The 22374-nt window shown below is 38.7% G+C and overlaps 1 protein-coding gene across 20 annotated transcripts in view; it reads left to right on the forward strand.

Moving 5' to 3' along the window:
• Window positions 1-22374, forward strand: part of MAST4 (microtubule associated serine/threonine kinase family member 4) — a gene marked incomplete at its 5' end in the record, with an annotated part of 200946 nt that overhangs the window by 125226 nt on the left and 53346 nt on the right. For 13 of the 20 annotated variants that reach the window (XM_083575989.1, XM_083575984.1, XM_083575987.1 and 10 more), the window contains 4 exons: window positions 8813-8901; window positions 13244-13313; window positions 17588-17666; window positions 22073-22230. In XM_083575989.1, coding sequence (XP_083432115.1) covers window positions 8813-8901; window positions 13244-13313; window positions 17588-17666; window positions 22073-22230 — 396 coding nt within the window. Of the gene's footprint in view, window positions 1-8812; window positions 8902-13243; window positions 13314-16603; window positions 16625-17587; window positions 17667-22072; window positions 22231-22374 lie in introns of all 20 variants that reach the window. The other 7 variants (XM_083575973.1, XM_083575986.1, XM_083575988.1 and 4 more) reach the window with 1 other exon arrangement.

Raw genomic sequence — 22374 nt, forward strand, 5'->3', positions numbered from 1 at the left:
GGGATATGAGGAAAGTTTTTTAAAAAGTTTGTTTCCTTGTTTATGCAGATAACCCATTCCATAGACCTCTTCTTTGCAATCAAATCCCCCCTTTCCTGTCCAAAAGTGGAAATGTGTTAATGTGCAAAGCAGGTACTTGGTGGCAGATTTAAGTGCTCATAAGATGTTTCAGGATTATTTCCACATCATTAAAATTTGACTGCACTAATTTTTCATATGTTCCTCACTTGGGCCTTATCTAGCTTGAAAGGTAACATTTGAATCAAAGGGCAGTTCCCTAACTGTTTAGATTTGCATATGTGCTGTGATGCTAGGTCTTTTGCTGTGAAATAATTAAGGTTAATTCTGTCAGTGTGACAAGATGCGTGACTTTGGGGAGGTAGAACTCTCAGTGTTCGTCAGTATAAAAATTAATCAATATTGCGCTAGTAATTTATATTTAATGGGCCAGTGCAGCATTTTGATGAAATTGTAAATGTAAACTTTCAATAAGATGCATTAATAGAGGCTACAATGAAAAGTAGCTTGTGGGATTTTAAAAGCATGTTACAGAAGTTTAGTTATTTGCTGACAAATTGTGTTTTGTTCCATTCTAAGAATATATAGTGGAATGCAAATTTTTGTACTGCATGTCATTTTCTCCTCTGCTAATAGAGCAATCTCAGCAATGCCTTTGGAGCGCTCTCTTCAATTCTCCCTCTAATCAGTTTGTCTTTTTGCTGCATTTTTTGTTTTCTTTTTTAAAACCCATTTTCAAAAATCAAAACATGCCAACCTACTTTGCTGAAGACTTAAAGATAAGCAAACAAGCGAGAAGTGGGGGTGCACAGTCAAACTCTGCTCTCTCGAGCACATCACCTGTACAGTGTACACTCTTTAGAGCCCTTCATGAGTTTCATGATGAAGCACTGAGTGGGGAGTGCCCTCTTCTTGTGTGGCAGTTCCCTGCGCAATTTAGAACCCTGCACAGCCAGGATTTTAAATCAGGCATGGAGTCTCCGTGGAATCAGATAGAGGTTGCTCCCCACTTCAAACCTTTGCCCTCAAACTCATAGAGGGTTCTAAACTATGAAGAAATGTCCAAATAGGCTTATGTGAGGTACCTGTGAGAAATATGAAATGAGCTTGTATAAAATAAGGCTATTGTTGCCTGAAAGCTGACACAGCATTGCAACTTAGAGACTGTTATGAATCACAACATCTTTGGAAACTATACAGCAAAATGTAAACCTATAATTGTGGATGATGTAGATGATGTGCTCCATGGCATGTGTTGACAATCGCAGAGGAGAAGGGGAGCTATGTATGCAAGGCTTAATACCTCTTTAGGGACAGATTTCTCTGTATTTGCAAATAAAGGATTAACATACAGTAAATATTGAAAGCCTAGTGATGAAAACTGCTAAGGAACTGACTGCTGTAATTAAAATCATGCTTCTTTGGGATAACTTGTCCTAGTCTTGCGATTCGGCATGGAATTATTGTTTTGGTTTGCTTGATTTCTCCAGCATGAAATCAAGACAAAAGATACAGAAAGAAGACTAAACATTAGAACTTGCTAGGGAAATATGTCCAATTGATGCCAGGAACAAGCAAGTTGGGTATCTTTCCTACCTCCCAAAGTAAACTATGCAAACACTGATTCACTATTTCCAACAGGTGGTTGTTTTCCAAGGCAGCCGCCACTCTCTCTTTGTCAGTCAGTTGCTTGTTTACTGCATGCTCTGAGACATGTGTTCCAGGGGTTATGTGTACATCCACCTTAAACCTTTTAGGGAGGGATCTATCAGCTTCACTTTGACCAAAAGGCCATTTAGCATTGCCAGGCTGCAGTGAGGAATGGTGGGAGTGAATTCCACTGAAATGGTGCTTTCAGCATCATTTAACTCAAGGTCAGCAACCTTTTTCAGCTGTGTGCCGGTCCACCATCCCTCAAACCATGTGGTGGGCTGGACTATTTTTTTGGGGGGGGGGTGAACGAACTCCTATGCCCCACAAACAACCCAGAGATGCATCTTAAATAAAAGGACACATTCTACTCATGTAAAAACAGGCTGATTCCCGGACCGTCCGCGGGCCGGATTGAGAAGGTGATTGGGCCGCATCCAGCCCCCGGGTCTTAGGTTGCCTATCCCTGATTGAACTTGACTCGAACTTGTTCTGCAACTTGGGTCGTTGATGCAATGAATGAGATTTAGAAAGTGAAGGAAAAACACTCTACCAGCAAAGCACAGCCAGGCACAAAGCCACAGGCCCTTGGGCAACTGCCTCCTCTTCCTTCTTTGCACAGTTTGAAGGGTCCTAGGGAGGCCATCCATTCCCACCTGCCTGTTCAGTGCAGGATTTTGAAGCTTTAGCCTCCCTGCCAGAAAGACAACCCAGCTGCCGAGTGTTTCCTCAGGCTGAGGAAAAAGTCCCCGCGGAGCCCCAAAAGTCACCAGGAAGGGTGGGATGGCTGCACTGTGAAAACAGTATGCACTCTTGTTAATAAATATATAAAGTAATAATAAGTTTGATCATTGAAACTTTCCAGTGTACAGAATAATATAGCCATTGGCTGCCTTCATCTGTTCTACCTTCTTAGCTCAAGAAATTTTTACATTTCAATAAATGTTGATTCAACCAACTAGATATTAACTAAATGATAACCAGAGACCTGAAAGCCCTGCCATGCTATAAATTCTCTTGGGGATAATACTTGTGTCATACAGTGTTTCTGCTCAGTTGAGATCTAAATGTGAAGCACATAGCTGGTGAATACAGAATTTAATATATATTTCTATATTACTGCTAGCAGTATTTTGCACCATTCTTTGCTTTATTTCTGATATTTTCATGTGTGCTTTATAAATATTTTAAGATTTGTTTAAGACTGCAGATTGGGAATCTTGGGCTATTACTATTATTTTAATTGCAACTGATCAAAGTGGCATATAGGCACAGAGAACCTAGCCATCTTGAAAATATGGCAGGCACCACCAGGGTCAAACTACATTTCATGAGCACATGGCACTTCTAAAATAATCCTGTTCAAAACATTACCCTCGTGTGTGAGACAAGTGAGTAAGCTTTTTAAAAGCCAGGGATGTAGGCCATAAGGCAGAGAGGCAGTATAGCTTGGCAGGCAAGCAGAGAACAGATGAGGAAGCAACTGGGAAATAAACAGACTGAAGGGACTTGGGGAGCCTCGTAGAGGAATAGTCCAGTAAGAACTCTGAAGGGTGATGGAAAAGATGTCTCTCTCCCTCCCTCCCTCCCGCCCCCAAAGGGATCCCAGAAAAAGAAGAAATGCCCTCTGGCAGGCCCATACTGGGGTGGGCAGCAGCTGGGTATATTTGTCCTGGGCCTTGGAAGGCTAAGCTGGCTGAAGGGGGTGCAAGGGGCCTGCCGGACTTGCACTGTCATGCCAAGAATGTCCCGGGCCTTACAGCCAACTGGGGACTTAATGGGCAAAATGGCCATGCCTGTCCATATGCATTGCAAGGCTTCAATAGTAAAATCTGGATCTATGTTACTGCGTACAGTCGTACCTCGGGTTACAGACGCTTCAGGTTGCGTTTTTTTGGATTACGGATGCGCCGAAACCCGGAAGTACCGGAACGGGTTACTTCTGGGTTTCGGCAGATGCGCAGAAGCGCTAAATCACACTTTGCACATGCGCAGATGCGGCGCTGCGGGTTGCAAACGCTGCAGGTTGAGAATGTACCTCCCTCACGGATCACGTCCACTGTACTAGCATGTAGCGTCAGTGGCGTAGCGTGGGGGGTGCAGGGGGGGCGAGCCGCACCGGGCGCAACATCTGGGGTTAGGGCAAGTCCATGGGTTAGGGGGCGCAAATCCACGGGTTAGGGGGCGCAAATTACTTGCCTTGCCCCGGGTGCTGACAACCCACGCTACGCCACTGTGTAGCGTTAGATCAGATGAGGTGCTGCGTCTCGTGGAGAATACTCTTGTCAGCCCTGCATGGGCCTGCCCTCTGGGCTCTGCCCTGTTAGCTTCATGGGCTGAATCAGTTTAACATGCACATTTCAACTCTCAACCAGTGTTCCCAATGATCAGCACGGTCAGTTATTTCTTTTGAAACAAACTTCCACTTACTACGTCACAAAAATAGCCATTAATGCTTTTCTCCTCAATATGTGAAATGCACCCTGCAGATACAAAGATACATGTTTCTTCACACATTTTTGGATATAGCCCTGGAACTAAAAACAAAGCTCTGGCATAAATTTAAGCTGTTAAAAAAAAAAAAGCTCAGTTTTTGCCCTTATAGACAGAGGCGAGGCAAAATATTTGTGTACTGTGAAATTAAGTTTGCTGAAAGTAGCAACGTAGTTATGAAACCAACCATGCTTTGTAAATCCTTGCGTAACAAGAATATGGTACTAAACATTCATGCCCCATTGGAGTTAAATTTTAACATTTATGTGTTTTTTCATCTTGTGTATATTTGCATTACATGGATAATAAAGTAAAAATACAATGCAGACTAAGGCAGGTCTCAGGAACAATTTACTGTGCTGATAGTCTGACTTACTATATAATTTTATTGCATTGTGCATGTGTGTAAGGCATGGAAAAGGAAGATTTAACCCTTCTCTCACAGTCAGGAGCTTGATGACAAATAGCAGAGCCAGTCCTAAACCAAATTTTACCCAGGCAAAGTATGTCTTTACCTCTCTCCAATTTAAACTTTAGAATTGTATATATTGTTTGTGTTTGTAAAACAGGCTATCAAAATGTGGCTTGCTCTTCCGATGTTTATCTAGCTTTAGTTAGACTAAAGCAAAGTTCCTAGAGTAGGAGGAAATTGTTCTTTATGAAAAATGAAACCAGAATGTTTCAATCTCCTTGCATATGGAGAGGGCAAAGGGAAGCACATGATTTTGAGGTACACCAAGGTGTGTTTTCATAACAAGTAACCATAGCTAGGTTTGATCTAAGCAAATGGCTTTAACTAGTAGTACTTAAGCTAATCTGTTATTTAACTGCTATTGGCTTCAAGATTGTTTTATAGAAAACAATCTATAAAATTGTTTTATAGAAAACAATCTATAAAATCTATGAAAAGCCTTTTTGTCTGAAGTTAATAAGGATGCTGAAGAAAAATAGTTTTAAAAGGTGCAAACATGTTGGCATAATTTTTGCCAATACATTTATAGAGGCTTTGTTCCAAAAAAATTGCTGTGTCCTTTGTTGCTCTCATAGCCTATGTTGAACAGATGATCTGAAGGAGCGTCTCCACCCCCATTGTTTTACCCGGACACTGAGTTCCAATGCCGAGGGCCTTCTGGCAGTTCCCTCACTGCGAGAAGCCAAGTTACAGGGAACCAGGCAGAGGGCCTTCTCGGCAGTGGCACCTGCCCTGTGGAACGCCCTCCCACCAGATGTCAAGGAGAACAACAACTACCAGACTTTTAGATGACATCTGAAGGCAGCCCTGTTTAGGGAAGCTTTTAATGTTTGATGCATTACTGTATTTTAATATTGTGTTGGAAGCCACCCAGAGTGGTGGGGTATAAATATTTATTATTATTATTATTATTATTATTATTATTATTATTATTATCCTCATCTGCACCTTAGGCTGCTGTGCCATAAACAGAGTTGGCACTCTGGAATCTGTGCTTAGCAAAGCAAATAAATCTGAAGTCACCTTTCACATCATAGAATCATAGAATCATAGAATCATAGAGTTGGAAGAGACCACAAGGGCCATCGAGTCCAACCCCCTGCCAAGCAGGAAACACCATCAGAGCACTCCTGACACATGGTTGTCAAGCCTCTGCTTAAAGACCTCCAAAGAAGGAGACTCCACCACACTCCTTGGCAGCAAATTCCACTGTCGAACAGCTCTTACTGTCAGGAAGTTCTTCCTAATGTTTAGGTGGAATCTTCTTTCTTGTAGTTTGGATCCATTGCTCCGTGTCCGCTTCTCTGGAGCAGCAGAAAACAACCTTTCTCCCTCCTCTATGTGACATCCTTTTATATATTTGAACATGGCTATCATATCACCCCTTAACCTCCTCTTCTCCAGGCTAAACATGCCCAGCTCCCTTAGCCGTTCCTCATAAGGCATCGTTTCCAGGCCTTTGACCATTTTGGTTGCCCTCCTCTGGACACGTTCCAGTTTGTTGAATATAATGTAAACTTATCTAGTGTAAACAAAGTGGACATATACCATATCTTGCCAGAGGTAGCCTACCTCTGTGAGATTATGTTTAGCTGTACATTTTTAATAGTAAAAAAGCCTGCAGCCTCCATCCTCCATTCATTCATCCTTGCCTGTATCACTTTATATTGTGTTCCTACATGACATTTGGAATTTAAAATTGGTTTAGAAAGCACTTCATTTGTTGTGCTTTCCAAATACAAAGACCCATATTCTTTTAAAGTTTTATCTACTGCTCAACCAGCAAGCACATTACAATGACAACAAAATTAAGGGATATATTACAATAGTCAGTGTATGCTGTTAAAGGTTCTGCATAATTGTTTACAGCCCATATATCCATCTTCATTACAAGTGTAAATATTAATAATTAAGGATGTTAAAATGAAATTATTATAAATGATTAAAACAGATGTCAGATTTCAAGTGAAAAGCGTGATAAAAAGCAATTGCTGCCAGCACATTCCTTTCACCCAGCTCTTTTTAGCAATTAACCTTTATTGCCAGTAATTTACCCATGTATTCATAGTAAACGACTCTCTCTGAAGAAGAAACATTAATGGTAGCATACCTAACAGGGCCATTATCTGTGCTGCTCATTGCCTTATCTTGAAAGCTGCACTTAGTAGCACCACATTGCAACGTGATTGTATGTAAATATTGATTTATGGGTCCTTATGTGTTTGATCTGCTCCCTTAGTATATTCATGTAATATGTAATATGAGGGGTTTGACAGAAAGGGTTTGACAGAATATTCAGTTTCAAATGTGACCTTTCTCACCAGCGCTAAGTTGATTTTAACAGTTAATAGGCAATTAAATAAATAGGGGTGCATGTCTTTTTACATGTAGAAACAGACATGCCATACTTTTCTTTTTAATAGACACCTGACATTTAAATATAAGCTGTTCTGAATATAGCAGGGTTTTAAAGCAAAACGATAATGTGATAAATGGTCCTCATTTAGCAGAACTGTAAAACAAAAACAAAAAAACTGTGGTTTGAACATTTAAAATTGGATCGCTGAGTGGTGAAAGTAGTTTACATGAAATATATGTGAAGGTATATGTTTGCCTAGGAGTACTGAGTAGACTATGGTTCCTTAACAAGAGTACTCAAATACTTCTGTTTCTTTAAGGAACTAGAAACTTGTGAAAGGATTTCGAAGTTCTGACACCACTGCTGTAGAACACTCATGTTCAGAGCCCTATCTACCACTTGTTTTCGGAGCAGATAAAATCCTACTTTAGCTTCTCTCATTGAAATATTGGCCTTCAGGGATGGATTTCGCTTACATAGGGTTGTAACTCCACAACTATGCCACTGCAAAAACAGATTGCGAGTGGTATCCAACTAAGTCATGCTCTTTGTAGGTCCATTGAAATTAATTGACTTAGGATGAATTTATTGTAAGTCTGTTTACTTCAGTGGGTTTACTCTGAGTATGACTTAGCTGGATACCACCTTTCTGCAGGAACTTGATCAGTGTTTTATTTCCTTGCCTATAGAAGTGTGAGCTATTTGTATTTTTGTTGCTTGTGTGCGCGCATGTATGTGTTTGAAGACTTACAGTGTGGATTCAATGTATGCATTCACCCTTCCTTAGTTTAAGCAGGCCATAGCTCACTGGCAGAGCATATACTTTCACTTCAGAATGTCCCAGGTATAGTTCCCAATATCTTCAGTTAAAAAGAATCAGGTAGCAGATGATGGGAAAGAACTGTGCCTGATACCCCAGAGAGTCACTGTCAGTCAGAGTACTAGGCTAGATTGGCAAATAGTATGACCTGGTATAAGGCAGTTTCCTATGTTCATTCTGAAGATGTAATGGAATAATTTGTATTCCAAATGTTAACATATTTGATGCACACATTTTTGCTCATTCACAATTTCATTATCTTAGGGGAAATAATTTACATGTGTGTTTCAAGGTGGAAGATGATATTCTTAGGTGTATTTGATTATAATTACAAGAGTATGAATTCACTTAAAGCTGCAGAGGTCCTGCTTTTTAGTAGATGTATGCGTTTGCCATTCATGTCATAATTATCTGTAATGGAGAAAAATAGTGATTTGCAGTGCTTGAGATGAAAAATGTATGAGTGAAAGAACACATTTATCTTTGTAGGATGTGCCTGGTCTATTTACAAAAAGACGCAGATGTGAAATTTGCTTCAATAATTAGATTTTTAATTAGTATATCATAAGATAGATAGATTATTGCCCTGGATGGAATTAGGAAATCCATGTATCAAATGGTGGTTCTAAATGGTCATCTTTTTTTCTGACATTTTTATGTATTATAAATAAGATTGTTGTTCTGTATCAGATAAAATGTCAGTGTTAATAGTGTAATGTCATAGTGGCAGGTGGATTTCTTTGGGGATAATATCTGCATTAAAATTGTGGTTATAATTAACCTTAATGCATTTTCTCCTGCTGATATATGGGATATAACTCATTTAACATTCAGTGTGTGTATAATTCTAGGTATAATGTGGTATAATTCTAGGGGTTTTCCCCCCTCCCCTGAATTCAGAACGCCTATCACAAGATAGTAATTCTGAGTTAAATAGAGGGTTGGGATGCTACATATTTGAACCATTTATACTTTTAAGTATTCTCTTCTCTTTCTACAGTTGCCGGACAAGTAACCGAAAAAGTTTGATATGCAATGGACAGTCCCCAGCTATGCCCCGGCCCCATTCGCCACTTTCAGCTCATGCAGGTAAATTCCACTGTTTCCATAGACTTAAGAGAGAAATCTTGTAGTGTGATTATATAACATGACTGGATTGGGGTATCCTAGCACTTCCAATGATCATTGTAGAACCAAGATTAGGATGAAAGTTTGAAATTGTAGTTTTAAATGCTGGTTTAAACACATTAATGGTAAGTTTTAGCAGCAGCAACACCAGAAAATTCCTTAGGTAACAAAGTTCAGAGGAAATAAAAAGCTATTTGCCTGGTGCTCAGACCAGACAAATTTCATTAAAAAGGTGCTACAACAGAGAAGGCCATCCCTCTGGTCCTTGCCCACCTCATTTCAAATAGCAGAGACACTGAAAATTATTTGCAGATTAATGCTGTACATAGACAGGTTGATGAGTAAACTAATCTTTCTCTAGGCCCTCAGTCTTAACAGTGTTTCACAGGAAAAAAACACCAGCATGCGGGCGTGGGAATAAAGGTATCATCAGGTTGTGGATCTGACATTTTCACAAAAAACCTTTTGGTTTTAAGTGATTTTCAATTTGCATTTGTATAGAAAAAAGATTCTACATAGCTGATCACACACATGATATCTGATCACAAATATATATTCATTTCCATTCACAGTTAGCGCCTAAATAATTGATACTGGTTCCTAAAATGGAACTCTTTTTCCAGCTCTGGGTTGAAAGCTTCATGCACATAAAATGCTCAGTTCACACAATTCAAATGAAAGAAATGAGAGACAGCAGTGTCATACAGAAATACATTTAAGCAAAGAATGGAGTCTTTAAGTATTAACATAAAACATGAGGACAGAAGGAGAGACAAGAAAATAACATTATGGTTGTAATTTTAAAGCAATTGTACTATGACAGAACTTCTCTGAAACATGAATACTTGATAAGTTACACATTGATTTCACTGCAAATCTTACTAAAGTTTACCAAATCAAAATGCCTATACAACAAAATTATATATCAGAAATATATTTACAGTTTGGGAACTGTCATTTTCCAGTACTGATTTTATGCTTTTTTTTCATTAGGAGACATAATATAGACCAACTGAAATATGTAATACAAATAAATTGTAGTACTGTACTGACAGCCACCAACATTTCTGTAGGTTCAAATTTTCCCAAACACTCTTTCCCAGGGGCTTGTTTGGAGACATTGAATTGAAAGCTTTCTTCAAAGCAAGCCTGCTGCTAGTGCCACAAGGCCACTTAGTGAAAAATTAACATTTTCCTTTCAGAAATTACATGTTCTGATAGATAATCAGATATAAGAGATAGGAAACTTTCCTGTAGTGAGTTCTGTTATCTTCTGGGATCATCTACATTTAATCAAGCTCAGCAACATATTCTGAAACCTTTTCCCACATAAATCATCTGGCAGTTTCTTGGAAAATTATTTTTCTGCCATCTGCAGCATAGTTACATTCTAGGGTGTCAAAACAGAGACGATAGCTTCCTGGATAGTTGCCTGAATTATAAAATTTGCCAGATTACTACAAACTAATAAATTTGAGTAGTTACTAGTGTATTTTGTGGCTATGATGATAAATGCGGATAGGCATTAAAGAGAGTTGTCAAGTGGTAACAACAAGGTTTCTAACTGATCCTGTGTATAATCTAAAAGATCAGTTATTAATCTCCCTTAGTACCGTCTGTGTATCAAAACACTTGTTCCAGGCACTAAAGCACAGCAATAATCTATAGTCAGTGCAATAGTTGCTCTCTCAGAGTTCTTCATGATTTCTGAAGCTCTGCATTCTGAATATATTCACATAATGCAACATGTATGCAACACAGCTCCTTATATATTGCCATTAAATACAGTATTTTGAAATACTGATTACTCGCTCTCAGTGTTTGCCTCTCCCTGGAGATTGTAGTGTTAATTATATAATGCCTGACCCTACCAATCAGGTTTACTTTATCTGGCCAGAAACGTCAGTAGTAGTCTCGACAGCAAATGAAATGTGTGAAAGCTGGAACAGCCAGCAAAATCCCTGAGAACAGCAGGATTTGAGTAATAAGGAAGCAGTGCACATATGGGCAGAGAATTAACCGGCACTGGTTGTCATTTGAAAGCCTCTCAGGTATTGACTTGCAGATAGGTGGATGAGTACTGAGAGAAATGCTGTGAGCGATGAAGGTCATAGATGAGACTCCAGTTGCTTTTCTGAAATGCCACGCCTTAAATCGTGGCAGCAGTATGATTCCTATTCCTATTGTCTCTGGGTTTTCTTGCCGTCTGTTTGAGTTATTTGAATACTTAAATGAGTCAGCTGTGCAACATGCTGTGAACTCTTTTGCATCTAAATATTGAGTTTAGTGACTGGCAAAGGCAATAAAGTTTTAAATAAAAATCAATATATTCAGCAAAAGCAAATCTTCAGCTGTAGGGATGTGTGTTCTTCCAAGCATCTTCCTCATAAGATTTCTGCTTAAGATCTATTTGCCCCAAGAGTTCAAGACAAGATTTTCTAGTGAGGTGTGGGCTGATGTTACCAACTTTTCCCTTCAGGGGTGCGCCCCCAGTTAGGATGGTCAAACCCCCAAAACTTACGGATTCTGATGGATTCCTGACCATTCTGGGGGATTTTCTTGTGGATAAAGCTGGTGATCCTTCTGAGGCTCTCATCTTGCTGTGAAATGGCTTGTTGCAAAGGGCCAGAAGTACTGAGTGTCCTCTCTGAGAATGTGGAACACATTCTCTGCCCCTGGTATACTGGGGAGAGATGTGCTATGAAACAGGCTAGACAATGTAGAACACAGGTGGTGAATTCCCTGCTATGAAGAAAACCAAATGTGTGTTGGAGCACATAACCATGTGGGCAGTGAGCAGGGCCAACTTCCATCACTGCTTCCATCACTTCATTGCGTAATCAGCCATTAGAGCCCTTCAGGGTGGACCATAGAGTGTCGACACCAAATTGGTTAATGGAGCCTGGAACACCTCTGAGAGTTGCTTTGATGACCAAAATTAATCTTGAGGAATGACTATAATAGAATAATTATACAGTAGTTGAATAATTAACATTTTCTAGTAGAACTCTAGTGTTTATTATGACCACTGGTTAATTACTGTTTAAGCATCTGCAGTGCATTACTCTTTAGTACACATACTGGATTATTTGCTACCTTTAAAACTAAATAATGTTGTCAAATAGAAAAAGACGAACCTTGCGTGCAATAACTCAACTTTATTCCCTTGAACAGTGTAATCTTGTTTCTATATACTGGACTGTGTGCTTATCAAAAACTTAGTGGGTTGTGTGTTTCTCTAGAAAGATGATTATGTATTTCTTGACAGACACCACTGCTCATAAAAAGAACATTCTTGCTTGTGTCGCCTTTGCGTTTCCCCTGTAGACAGACCACATGCTCTAATTATGCATGCTGAGAGGCAGGCTGGAATAGTGGTGAACTTTCCCTCAACAGCTGCCTGCCAAGCTTTCTCAGTGTTCAGCAGCAGGTTGAGTGGTCTAATGTGAGAAAGTAACAAGGCCCCAAAGGAAATGTTCTCTTCACAATGAGCAGTCATATCTTCATATCATTTAAGATCACCTCCCCATGCCTTGGTTTTACCAGTCCTGGGAATAACTTTCTATCTAATTTTCATGGTTTGCTTGTTGGCATATAGAATGGTTTTTAAGGGGGGGGCAAGGAAAATGTTGGAAGATAGTATTTTTAAACTATGGATATCAGTGTTTATTGCAAATGTCCTTAAATGCTGATATATTGAGAACAGATATACACATATTTTATATACTTTTTTAAAAAACCAGAGTTTCAGTCTTAACATTCCGCCCCCCCAAACAGAAATATTTTTGTAGCTGTGGTGAACTAATTTTGGTTGAGATGATGTAATAATTGTTTTTGTTTTTTTGTTATGTCTTTTGTGTTCTTGTTTTGTATTTTTATGTTATATATTACGTTTTTATGTTATATTTAAATATTTAGATGAAGGGTGGTATACAAATTCAATGAATAAAATAATAAACAAATAAATATTGAGAGAACCGCAGATAGAAAGCAGGATGGAAGTTAAGAGTCTGGCTTCCATTTTATTTACATTTTAGATAATTATATTTTATTTATTTACTTTATATGCCACTCCATAACAAAAGCAGTCAGGGCAGCACAAGGCAAGCCAATGTATATGGCTGGAATAGAACTTGAAGGTTACACTATCTGACCAACTTTGTCATTAAGCACGATACGCATTAAGTGCTATACAAACAAATGATAATCAGAGCAAAATAGGTTTCTGAGGATTTTCACTGAGTCTTACTATGATTGTATGACACTTTAAATAATTTTCTTACTTTCTTCTGTTTCTCACCAGGGAGCAGTCCTCAAGATAGCCCTAGAAATTTTTCTCCTAGTGCCTCAGCCCACTTTTCTTTTGCACGAAGGTAGGATGGGTTTGTGTGTATTTGATGTGTCATAATTAATAGTTGGGAATCATGCTTCGCTTTGCATTTATGCATTTATAATATTCTGGTGGAGGTAAGAAACACCAATGTATGTTGCATTAAAATGCAGTTCAATTTATAATAGTCTTCACAACTTGCTTCTTGATACTGCTAATTTCTTGCAATATCTTAAGTTCATTCATATAAGAACCAGGATTATCACCTCTTTCCCTTCCTTCATAGTAATTTAATTTAATTTAATTTAATTAATTTTAAAAAGACTAGAAAACACATATAGAATTTACAGCGGCCTGTAATCCAGCCTTTGCAAAACTGTACTAGTGAATTATAGGAACCCAGAATTGTAGAGTTGGAAAGGACCTTGAGGGTCATCTAGTTCAACGCTCTGCAATGCAGGAATCTCACCTAGATCAGATGGCCATACAACCTCTGCTTAAAAACCTCCAAGGAAGGAGTGTCCATCACTTCTCATGATAGGTATCAGTACATTCTAAAACCTTCCACTCATAAATTGGTATGTGCTATTTAATGCGGCATCTTGAGAGAGAGTCCTTTGACTTCAAACTAGCTCTTCCACAACTGTAATGATACGTGTGTTGTTATGGGAAATACTGAAGGAGTTATCTACCTCAGTGATTTCCAAAACCAGTTTCCTACTACACTGAAAGGAGCCAACTGGGGTGGAGTACAGTATGGGAATCTGTCAAAAGAGATTGTCACTACATTGTCATTCTGCAGAACTATTAATTAAGCCACAATGCTGTGTGGTGAGTCACCCAGAGAAGAGCTGCCATTGTTGATTAGGGTGACTCCACTGATGAAGATGCCCCTAGCAGAACGAAACCCAGAAAATACGACAGAGTGAAAGTTGTGTTAGAAAAAGAGTGGATCATGCCTCATCTGGCATAGTATTTCTCTACCTAGGAACACCTTTGTGAGGATTAATTTTTGTATAGTTCTTGGAAGATGCATTTGTGATTGTATAGTACTATTGCATCAGTATAAGTGATCTTTTGGTCACCTGAGGAAAATGAACCCATTCTATATAAAAGAAACCAGTGGTTTCTAAAAAATTGTTATCTGAAGCATGCACAGATAACCAGTGTAGCTGATATGTAGCATGAAATTCAAATGCTACACCTTCCTCCCCACCTGTCTCGGCACCCATAAATAGATGTGAAAATAACATTAAAACTGGAATGTTCAAACATGATAATTGTCAAATGCTGGACAATGACCCCCTTTCTCTAGTGGATTCAGTAACCTGGGTAAGAAATACCTCTTCTCCAAATAACTGCAGTCTCCTGCAGTTTTTGCCTGTGATCCTTTCTCTTTTTTCGGTGAGTGAGAAGAAAGCCACAAACCTGAATGCAATTCCATTTGTCACGGCCTTATAGAAATCATATAAGTATTAATGTTGGGAGAGACAGATGCATAAAATGTTACATTTTGATTATATACAGATTTATTTGAAAATTCCGATTGATTTATCTTGCAGTTTCTATTCTTTCAACATTTTCTTTAAGGATATACTATTCCTTCCCAATTTATTTTCCATCTTCTTTTCATATTTGTTCAGAAACATAAACCACTACTATGTATTTCGGAATAGCTGATTGAAAACTAATTTACATTGTGTGCCAGTTTTATACACCAGAGGAAATACCAATAGGAAAAAAATAGATCTGTAGCATAATAAATTGCATTGATTCTCTGAGTTGTAACTGTTACCATGAGCAAAAGCCAGGAATGCAGGAGTTACCCCTTCTTCTATTTGTATATAGGAATTTCCCATTGTAAAGACTAAGTTTTGCCTTGCTCATAGAATAAAACAGAGGATCTTATGCACATGTGTTTTATTGAAAGCCCAACCCAAGAGTTTTGGGAATGAAAAGTGATTGGTTCCTCCTAACTTTGCTGATTTAAAAGAACTGTGCATCTCAAAAATCTGAAAAAAAGTCTATCTTACTACTGTCATTATGTGTTTGGATATGTGTTTTAAATATTTAACATTATATATTTGTGTTCATAGAAATGTTTCTCCCTGAATTACTACTTTCAGCAACAATCTGTTTTTCAGTGAGGAAATAATCTGTTCTTTAGAAAGAGGTTCTCGTTCCCCCGCCTTCTAGATTAGAGCAAGTCTTACACGATGCATTTGCTTCATTGCTTTGTTTTCATAGCTTAATGAGCATGCTAGAAGTGGCAAAGTGCCATTATACCAGCACTCCATTCCTATTTACCCCTCTGCAATATGAGTGAAATTGTCATCACTCTAGCTGACTGCTGTGCATATAGTAAGGATGCTGAAATACATGTGAGGATACATCACTATATGAGACTTAGTATTCACACCATGCAAGTGAGAAAGTTGGCAGAGCAAAAAAACATAGTATGGTAACATGAAAGGGGTGTCTGTCTAGTCCACAAGACCATCAGTGGTCCATTAACTTCATTTAGATGGTCTTTGGCATGCTTGTAAAGATACAATTAAAAACATTACAGCATCTAGCACAGCACGTTACAATTGTTCCAACAACTAGAAAAATAATTAAGTGGTCCACCAGGACCCTCAGCAACCAAGTGGTCCACAGGGGGAAAAATTGGGAAATACTGATCTATTCACAGCAGTTTTCTTTAAAACACAACAAATTTCTAATAAGCAAAAGTTCACACATCCTATTACTGAATGGATGCCCCTGGTTGCTCTTCTGACCTTCTCTGGAAACGTAGCAAGACTGGCGTCTCCCTATTTCTTCATGGGAAATAGGACTTCATGGGACTTCCACTTTAGAAGTCACCTTGGTCTCACACCACTTTGCTGTAGCATTATGGAAAAAATCACCAACAGGGTGTTTGTGTAAATAGAAGCAGGTCGTTGCACTTACCAAAGTTGAGTAAAATATAGAGAATGGGCTTTGAATAAACAAAAGTTGCATCATTCAGTTATGTCAGGGATGGAGAACCTGAGGCCCTCCTTACGTTGGACTCCCAACTCCCATCAGCCCCAGCTGCCATGGTTATTGATCAGGGATTATGCAAGTTGTAACCTGACAAAATCTGGAGTACCACAGATCCCCCCACCCCAGAGTTGTGTTTCTTTTTACATCTGTTGTAAAATTGGAATATCTTTTGCAAAATGCCATGCAGGGTACGTCCCCATATATTTTGAAGCTGTCTATGCTGATTGTCATGCACTTGTATTTAGAAAGTTGTTGTTCTACTTCTTCATTTGTTTTTTAAATATGCTTTGCACAATTATAATGCAGTCATGGGCATCGAAACGAGAGGTAACTGTCTCGAAAACTTACTACTCTCTTTTTGTGGTTTGTTAATTTGATTGTAAATTTCTGACTAGGATTGCCAACTGCCTAGAAACAAACCAGCCAAGCCAGGGTTTTTCCTTTTTCTCAGAACAATGTTGCCAAAAGTGGGGTGAGGGAAAGCTGATCCCCCCACTATTAGTTAAGCAGCACTGTGTAACCTTATTGCATACACGGGTCATATAGGTCACAAAAATGTAAAAGGCTCTCAATTCACCACTGGAGCCCAGGAAAACAGCATTGAAGGAGCTCTCTTCACCATTGTGCTGGCAAGCTTACCTGCCCCCCCCCCGCCCCCGGCACTGATTAGCAATCACAGAGCTATCAGCTGTGTTGGATTTAGACAGTGCATATCATGTGTATGTTATTTTCTACTTTTGTCTGTGAAACAGTTGTATTCTCCTGCTGGACATGGATGGTAGTGCTGTAGCAGAGGAATTATAAACACAGGCACTATAACTGCACATGTTACATGAGCAGAGTATTTAGGCCTCATCCAGCTGAAAATTTGAGTTGGCAGTCCTATGTCTGAATGTAGAATTTGAAATTGTCCTACATGGTAAATGTTTTGTTCTACCAAAATTTATAATTTTATGAAAATGTTTAGTTTTGCAAGTCAAGCTGCTGGAATTCTTGGTGCATTTTAGATACATTTCCATGTACATTCCATTTTCTAGCCTGTCATGGTTGTGCATCGGTCTCTCCTCCATCCTGTTCCTCTAACCGATATCCTAAAACATCCCATTCACGGTTGGATTATTTCATGTGCTTTTTTTTAAAAAAAGTGCCTTGTAAAAAAGCTTGCTTATGAGCTTGTCTGTATTTCCTCATGGTACACCACAACATTTCATGGATTCTATTCCAACAGTTTTTGTATAATACTGTAGTGTTAACAGTTGTCTTATGTGACTTAACTCAAATTCCCAACAGGACTGATGGACGACGTTGGTCACTGGCATCACTCCCCTCTTCTGGCTATGGTACAAATACTCCAAGCTCAACTGTTTCAGTAAGTAACTATAAATAGATGATAGATAGATAGATAGATAGATGATAGATAGATAGCTTCTGCTTGTAATATATTCTCAGATTCAGCCCTTGTAAGATTTTAAACAATAATGTAGACTTCTACTAGTATCTACTGTAGGGATAGGGTTATAGGGAGAGGTTCTATCCCAGCAATACCATCTATTTAAATTTTAAAGGATTTTGATTGGATCGCCCACCCCACTATGCTTGTCAAAATATTTACTATTTTAACTTTTTCTGGCAATGAGTTCCCCCCTCCTTTCTCATAATTCATACAATAGATGCTGTCTGCTGAACTAGAATGAAAAAAATTATATGCAGTGCTTGAAAACAGTTACAGGCATGCTAGCTAATAAGTAATTATTAAGACAGCCTCACTGACATAATAGAGAACTTGCACTGATCCTCTGCCCAAAAATGCTATTCAAGTAGAGCTGTATTTCTAACGAATACACTTTTTCTGTTATTGTCCCTCTTTCAACAGGCACACTGTGTGTTCTAGCCACTGTTGATTTCCCTTCCTTCATATAATATACAGTACAACATGATAGTATATTTTATATATGCCAGAAGGTACTTTGTATCCTCCCATAACTGATTTTCACTTTGAAATTTTTATTTAGCAGGATTCCATGCATCGCTTAGCTATAATACAAATAGTTATTTTTCCCGTTACACAGTTTGGGGCCCATTTCCCTTGGAGTAAATCCATGTTCTATTGAAGCCAATCATTTTCACTGCAAGATAGGTTTGGATGCCTGAATAATTACATATTCATATCTCGATAGGTACAACCTGGCTCTTCATACTAATTTTTAAGATTAGGTGACGTTTAGATAGCTATAAGAAAATACGAACCACAGTGAATCTACAGGTTGTTAAGAGATCACAGCATAAATTGTCATATTCTGTTATTGTTTTAAACCTTCTGGAAAATAGTTTCATGTGAACTGTTATGTTGAGAAAATTAAGAAAAAGCCTTTGAACTATCTGTCATTGGGAAGATGGCTCTGAATAATAAACATAGATAAAATAAAAACTGACAAATTGCCAACTGGGTCCAGATGGCATTCGCCAGAGAGTTCTCAAAGAACTCAAATGTGAAATGGCTGATCTTCCAACAGAAATATGTAACTTGTCACTCAGATTAGCCTTCATACCAGAGGACTGGAAAGCAGCCAATATAACACCAATTTTAAAAAAGGCATCCAGGGAGATCCTGGAAATTACAGGCCAATTTGCTTAACGTCTGGCCTGGGAAAACTAGCAGAAAATATTTTTAAAGATAAGCTAACCAAGCATATAGAAGAACAAGCCTTGCTGAAGCAGAGCTGGCGTGGCTTCTGCAAGGGCAAGACCAGTTTCATGAGCCTGTTAGAGTTCTTTGAGATTGTGAACAAGCTCGCAGGGGTGATCCAGTTGGCATAGCATACTTGGGCTTTCAAAAAGCTTTCAATTAGGTCCCTCACCAAAGTCTCCCAAGTAAGCTTAGCAGTCATTGACTAAGAGGAGAGGTCATCTTGTGGGTAATTAGCAGAAAACAGAGAGTAGGAATAAAAGGGCAGTTCTCTGAATGGAGAAAGGGGAGTCCCCCAAGGATTGGTATTGGGACTTGTGCATTTTAACTTGTTTATAAATGAATTGAAGTTAGGGGTGAGCAGTGAGGTAGCCAAGCATGCTGATGATATTGTTTGGGTTTGTTAAAGCAAAAAAGAGATTGTGAAATGCTCCAACAGAAATGAATGGACAGTAAAACGGCAAATGCAGTTCAGTGCAAACAAGTGTAAAGTGATACATGTTGGTGCAAAACATTTTAATTTCACACACATATATATATGCTCATGTAGTCTGAACTTGTAGTGACTGACCATGAATGAGACCTTGAGGTTGTAGTGGACAGCTCGATAAAGATGTAGTTCCAGAGTGTGGCAGCTGTGAAAAAGCATTATGACAATCTCATAATGCTGTTATACAAATCTGTAGTGTGACCACAATTGAAATACTTTATACACTTCTGGTCTCCAAACCTCAAGAAGAATATTATAGAGTGGGAAAAGATTCAGAAAAGGGCATCCAAAGTGATTGAGGAGATGGAGCAATTCTCCTGTGAGGAAAGGTTGCAGCATTTGGAACTTTTTAGTTTAGAGAAAATGCAAATAGGAGGTGACATGAGAAAAGCTTATCAGATTATGTATAACATGGAGGAAATAGGTAGAGAAAAACGTTTCTGCCTCCTTCTTATTAAACCAGAACTTATGAACATCTAGTGAAGCTGAATATTGGGAGATTCAGGACAGATGAAGGAAAGCGTTTATTCACACAGTGCACATTTAAACTGTGGACCTATGGGCACCAACTTAGATGGCTTTAAAAGAGGATTAGATAAATTCATGGAGGAGAAGGCTATCAGTGGCTATAAGTCGTGATGGTTATGCTTTACCTCTTCTGTCAGAGGCAATATGCCTCTGAAAACCAGTTGCTGGCAATTGTAGGTGGGCAGAGTGCTGTTGCGCTCAGGTCCTCCTTGCAGGCTTCCCACAGGGAGTGGAGGACCTTGGGGTCTCAAATTTCAGCAGCGGCCTGTACAACCCCCAGAATTGGCGTTCCCCACCTCTCATATTCCATTCTAAATCATAGTTGTGGCATTCCCAAGGCTCCAGGCCTAGTGTGACCAAACCAGTCACACTCCCCTAAATCTGCCACAGCCTTGTGGTTGGCCACTACGTGAACAGGATGCTGGACTATAAGGGCCAGTGACCTGATTCAGCATGACTCTTCTCACACTTCTTAACCAGGCATAGGCAAACCTGGCCCTCCAAATATTTTCGGACTAAATTCCCATCATCACTGACCACTGGTCCTGTTAGCTAAGGATGATGGGAGTTGTAGTCCCAAAACATCTGGAGAGCCAAGTTTGCCTATGCCTGTTCTTAACTGATCAGTCTGAAGCTGTCAGCACAAATCACTTAACTTAAGGATTGTATGTAAGCATAGATAAGGTAAAATTAGTGACCAAGGGAAAGAGACGGTGGAAGAAGATTGGAAGAAATTTAAAGTTTATCTTAAGAATTGTTGTAAAATTAATGAATGTTAAAATGTCTTGGGTAATGCAAAATAGAATTGCAGTGACAAACAATTGGATATGAGAAAAAAGATTTAAAGAAAGTGCTATAAGAAATTGAAATTAGGGGTTGCTGGAATGATTTAAAACAGGGATGCAGAAAGGGGAGGTATGGGGAAGTCGCTGAAAGAAGGTTTAAGGAAAGAAAGGTCAAGAAATTATACGTGTTTATATGTTTGTTTGTTTATGTATTGTGTTGTATTGTCTTTTAATATGTGTTGAAAAACCAATAAAAAATTTATAAAAAAAAAGATAAGGTAAAATTAATAAAAAAACTCCTTTGCTCATTGCTTTTTCTTCCTAGATTTTAAACAAAGAGGATAGTATTTCAAAAGGAAATCTATTCATAGTAATATTCAAGCAAGCAACTATTTTGGTCTTCAAGATTTATACAGATGTTTGCTTTGTGAATCTGAATAATTGACTGAACACATGCTGGATAGGAGACTGGATAGGAAATTTCAGTAAGGCATTTCTCCAGAAAGGTGAAGTATTGCTGCCTCGGGATTTAGAAGCAGCAGCAACCTGTTAGAAGGAAACTAACTGTTGTTCCCCATCATGTGTTCCTTCTGCAAAGCAAATGTGCCTCTTTACTACACCAAAGTAAATATCCATGTAGGAAAGTGTATTAAGTGGACTGATTCTGGAACACAGGAATATAGAAAGCTTCCTTATACCAAGCCAGTCCATCAAGCTCAGTAACGTTGACTCTCACTGACAGCAGCATTCGGAGGTTTCCAGTAGGAGTTATTCCCAGCTCTACATGGGAAACACCAGGGGTTGAACCTGGGACTTTTCATATGCAAAGGATGTGCTCTACCACTGTGCTATAAGCCTTCCTCAAAATTGCTTCTGAAAATTGCTTCTGTAACTTTCCAACGCATCATCTTGATAAGTCACCTTCTGCACCAAATTATCTTTAAAGTTGCATTACAGCACAGCAAATCAAAAAGGATAGCTGTAGTTAATGGATGATCATGTTATACTAGTTTCATACATATGCTTAGCAGTTTTGTCTGTTTTAAATCCAAGGGCTGAGAGAATACACAGGAAGGGTCCTTGAAATTGCAAGGCTGTATCTGTACAGATGCATATAAAGTGTTTGTATGATGTTATTGCTTCTATAATCTCTTTAAGGTTGCATTTTTATTTTCTGTGTTCAGAAAGTTTAGGAATAAGGAAGTTATTCTGTGTATAATCCAGACAAATGTTTAACGTGACTTTAGGGTTATGGTACGAATTTATCTTCCACATGTTTATTGCAGTCATCCTGTTCCTCCCAAGAGAAGTTGCACCAGTTACCATACCAACCAACTCCAGACGAGCTACATTTTTTGTCTAAACATTTCTGTGCCACTGAAAGCATTGCCAGTGATAATAGATGTAGGACCACTCAAATGCGGCCACGATCCAGAAGCCTGAGGTGGGTTGACCTACCAGGAAATTGAAATGATATCTTCATGTGGAAACTCATGAGAAACTATACTTTTTATGCACGTTACTATAACATTATTTTATATTTTGTTACCTTGTTTAAAAGCATTTCTAAATCTCTTAATATTTTGGG

The sequence above is a fragment of the Podarcis filfolensis genome (genome assembly GCF_964270895.1).
Source record: "Podarcis filfolensis genome assembly, chromosome: 11".
In the NCBI taxonomy this organism is placed as follows: Eukaryota; Metazoa; Chordata; class Lepidosauria; order Squamata; family Lacertidae; genus Podarcis; species Podarcis filfolensis.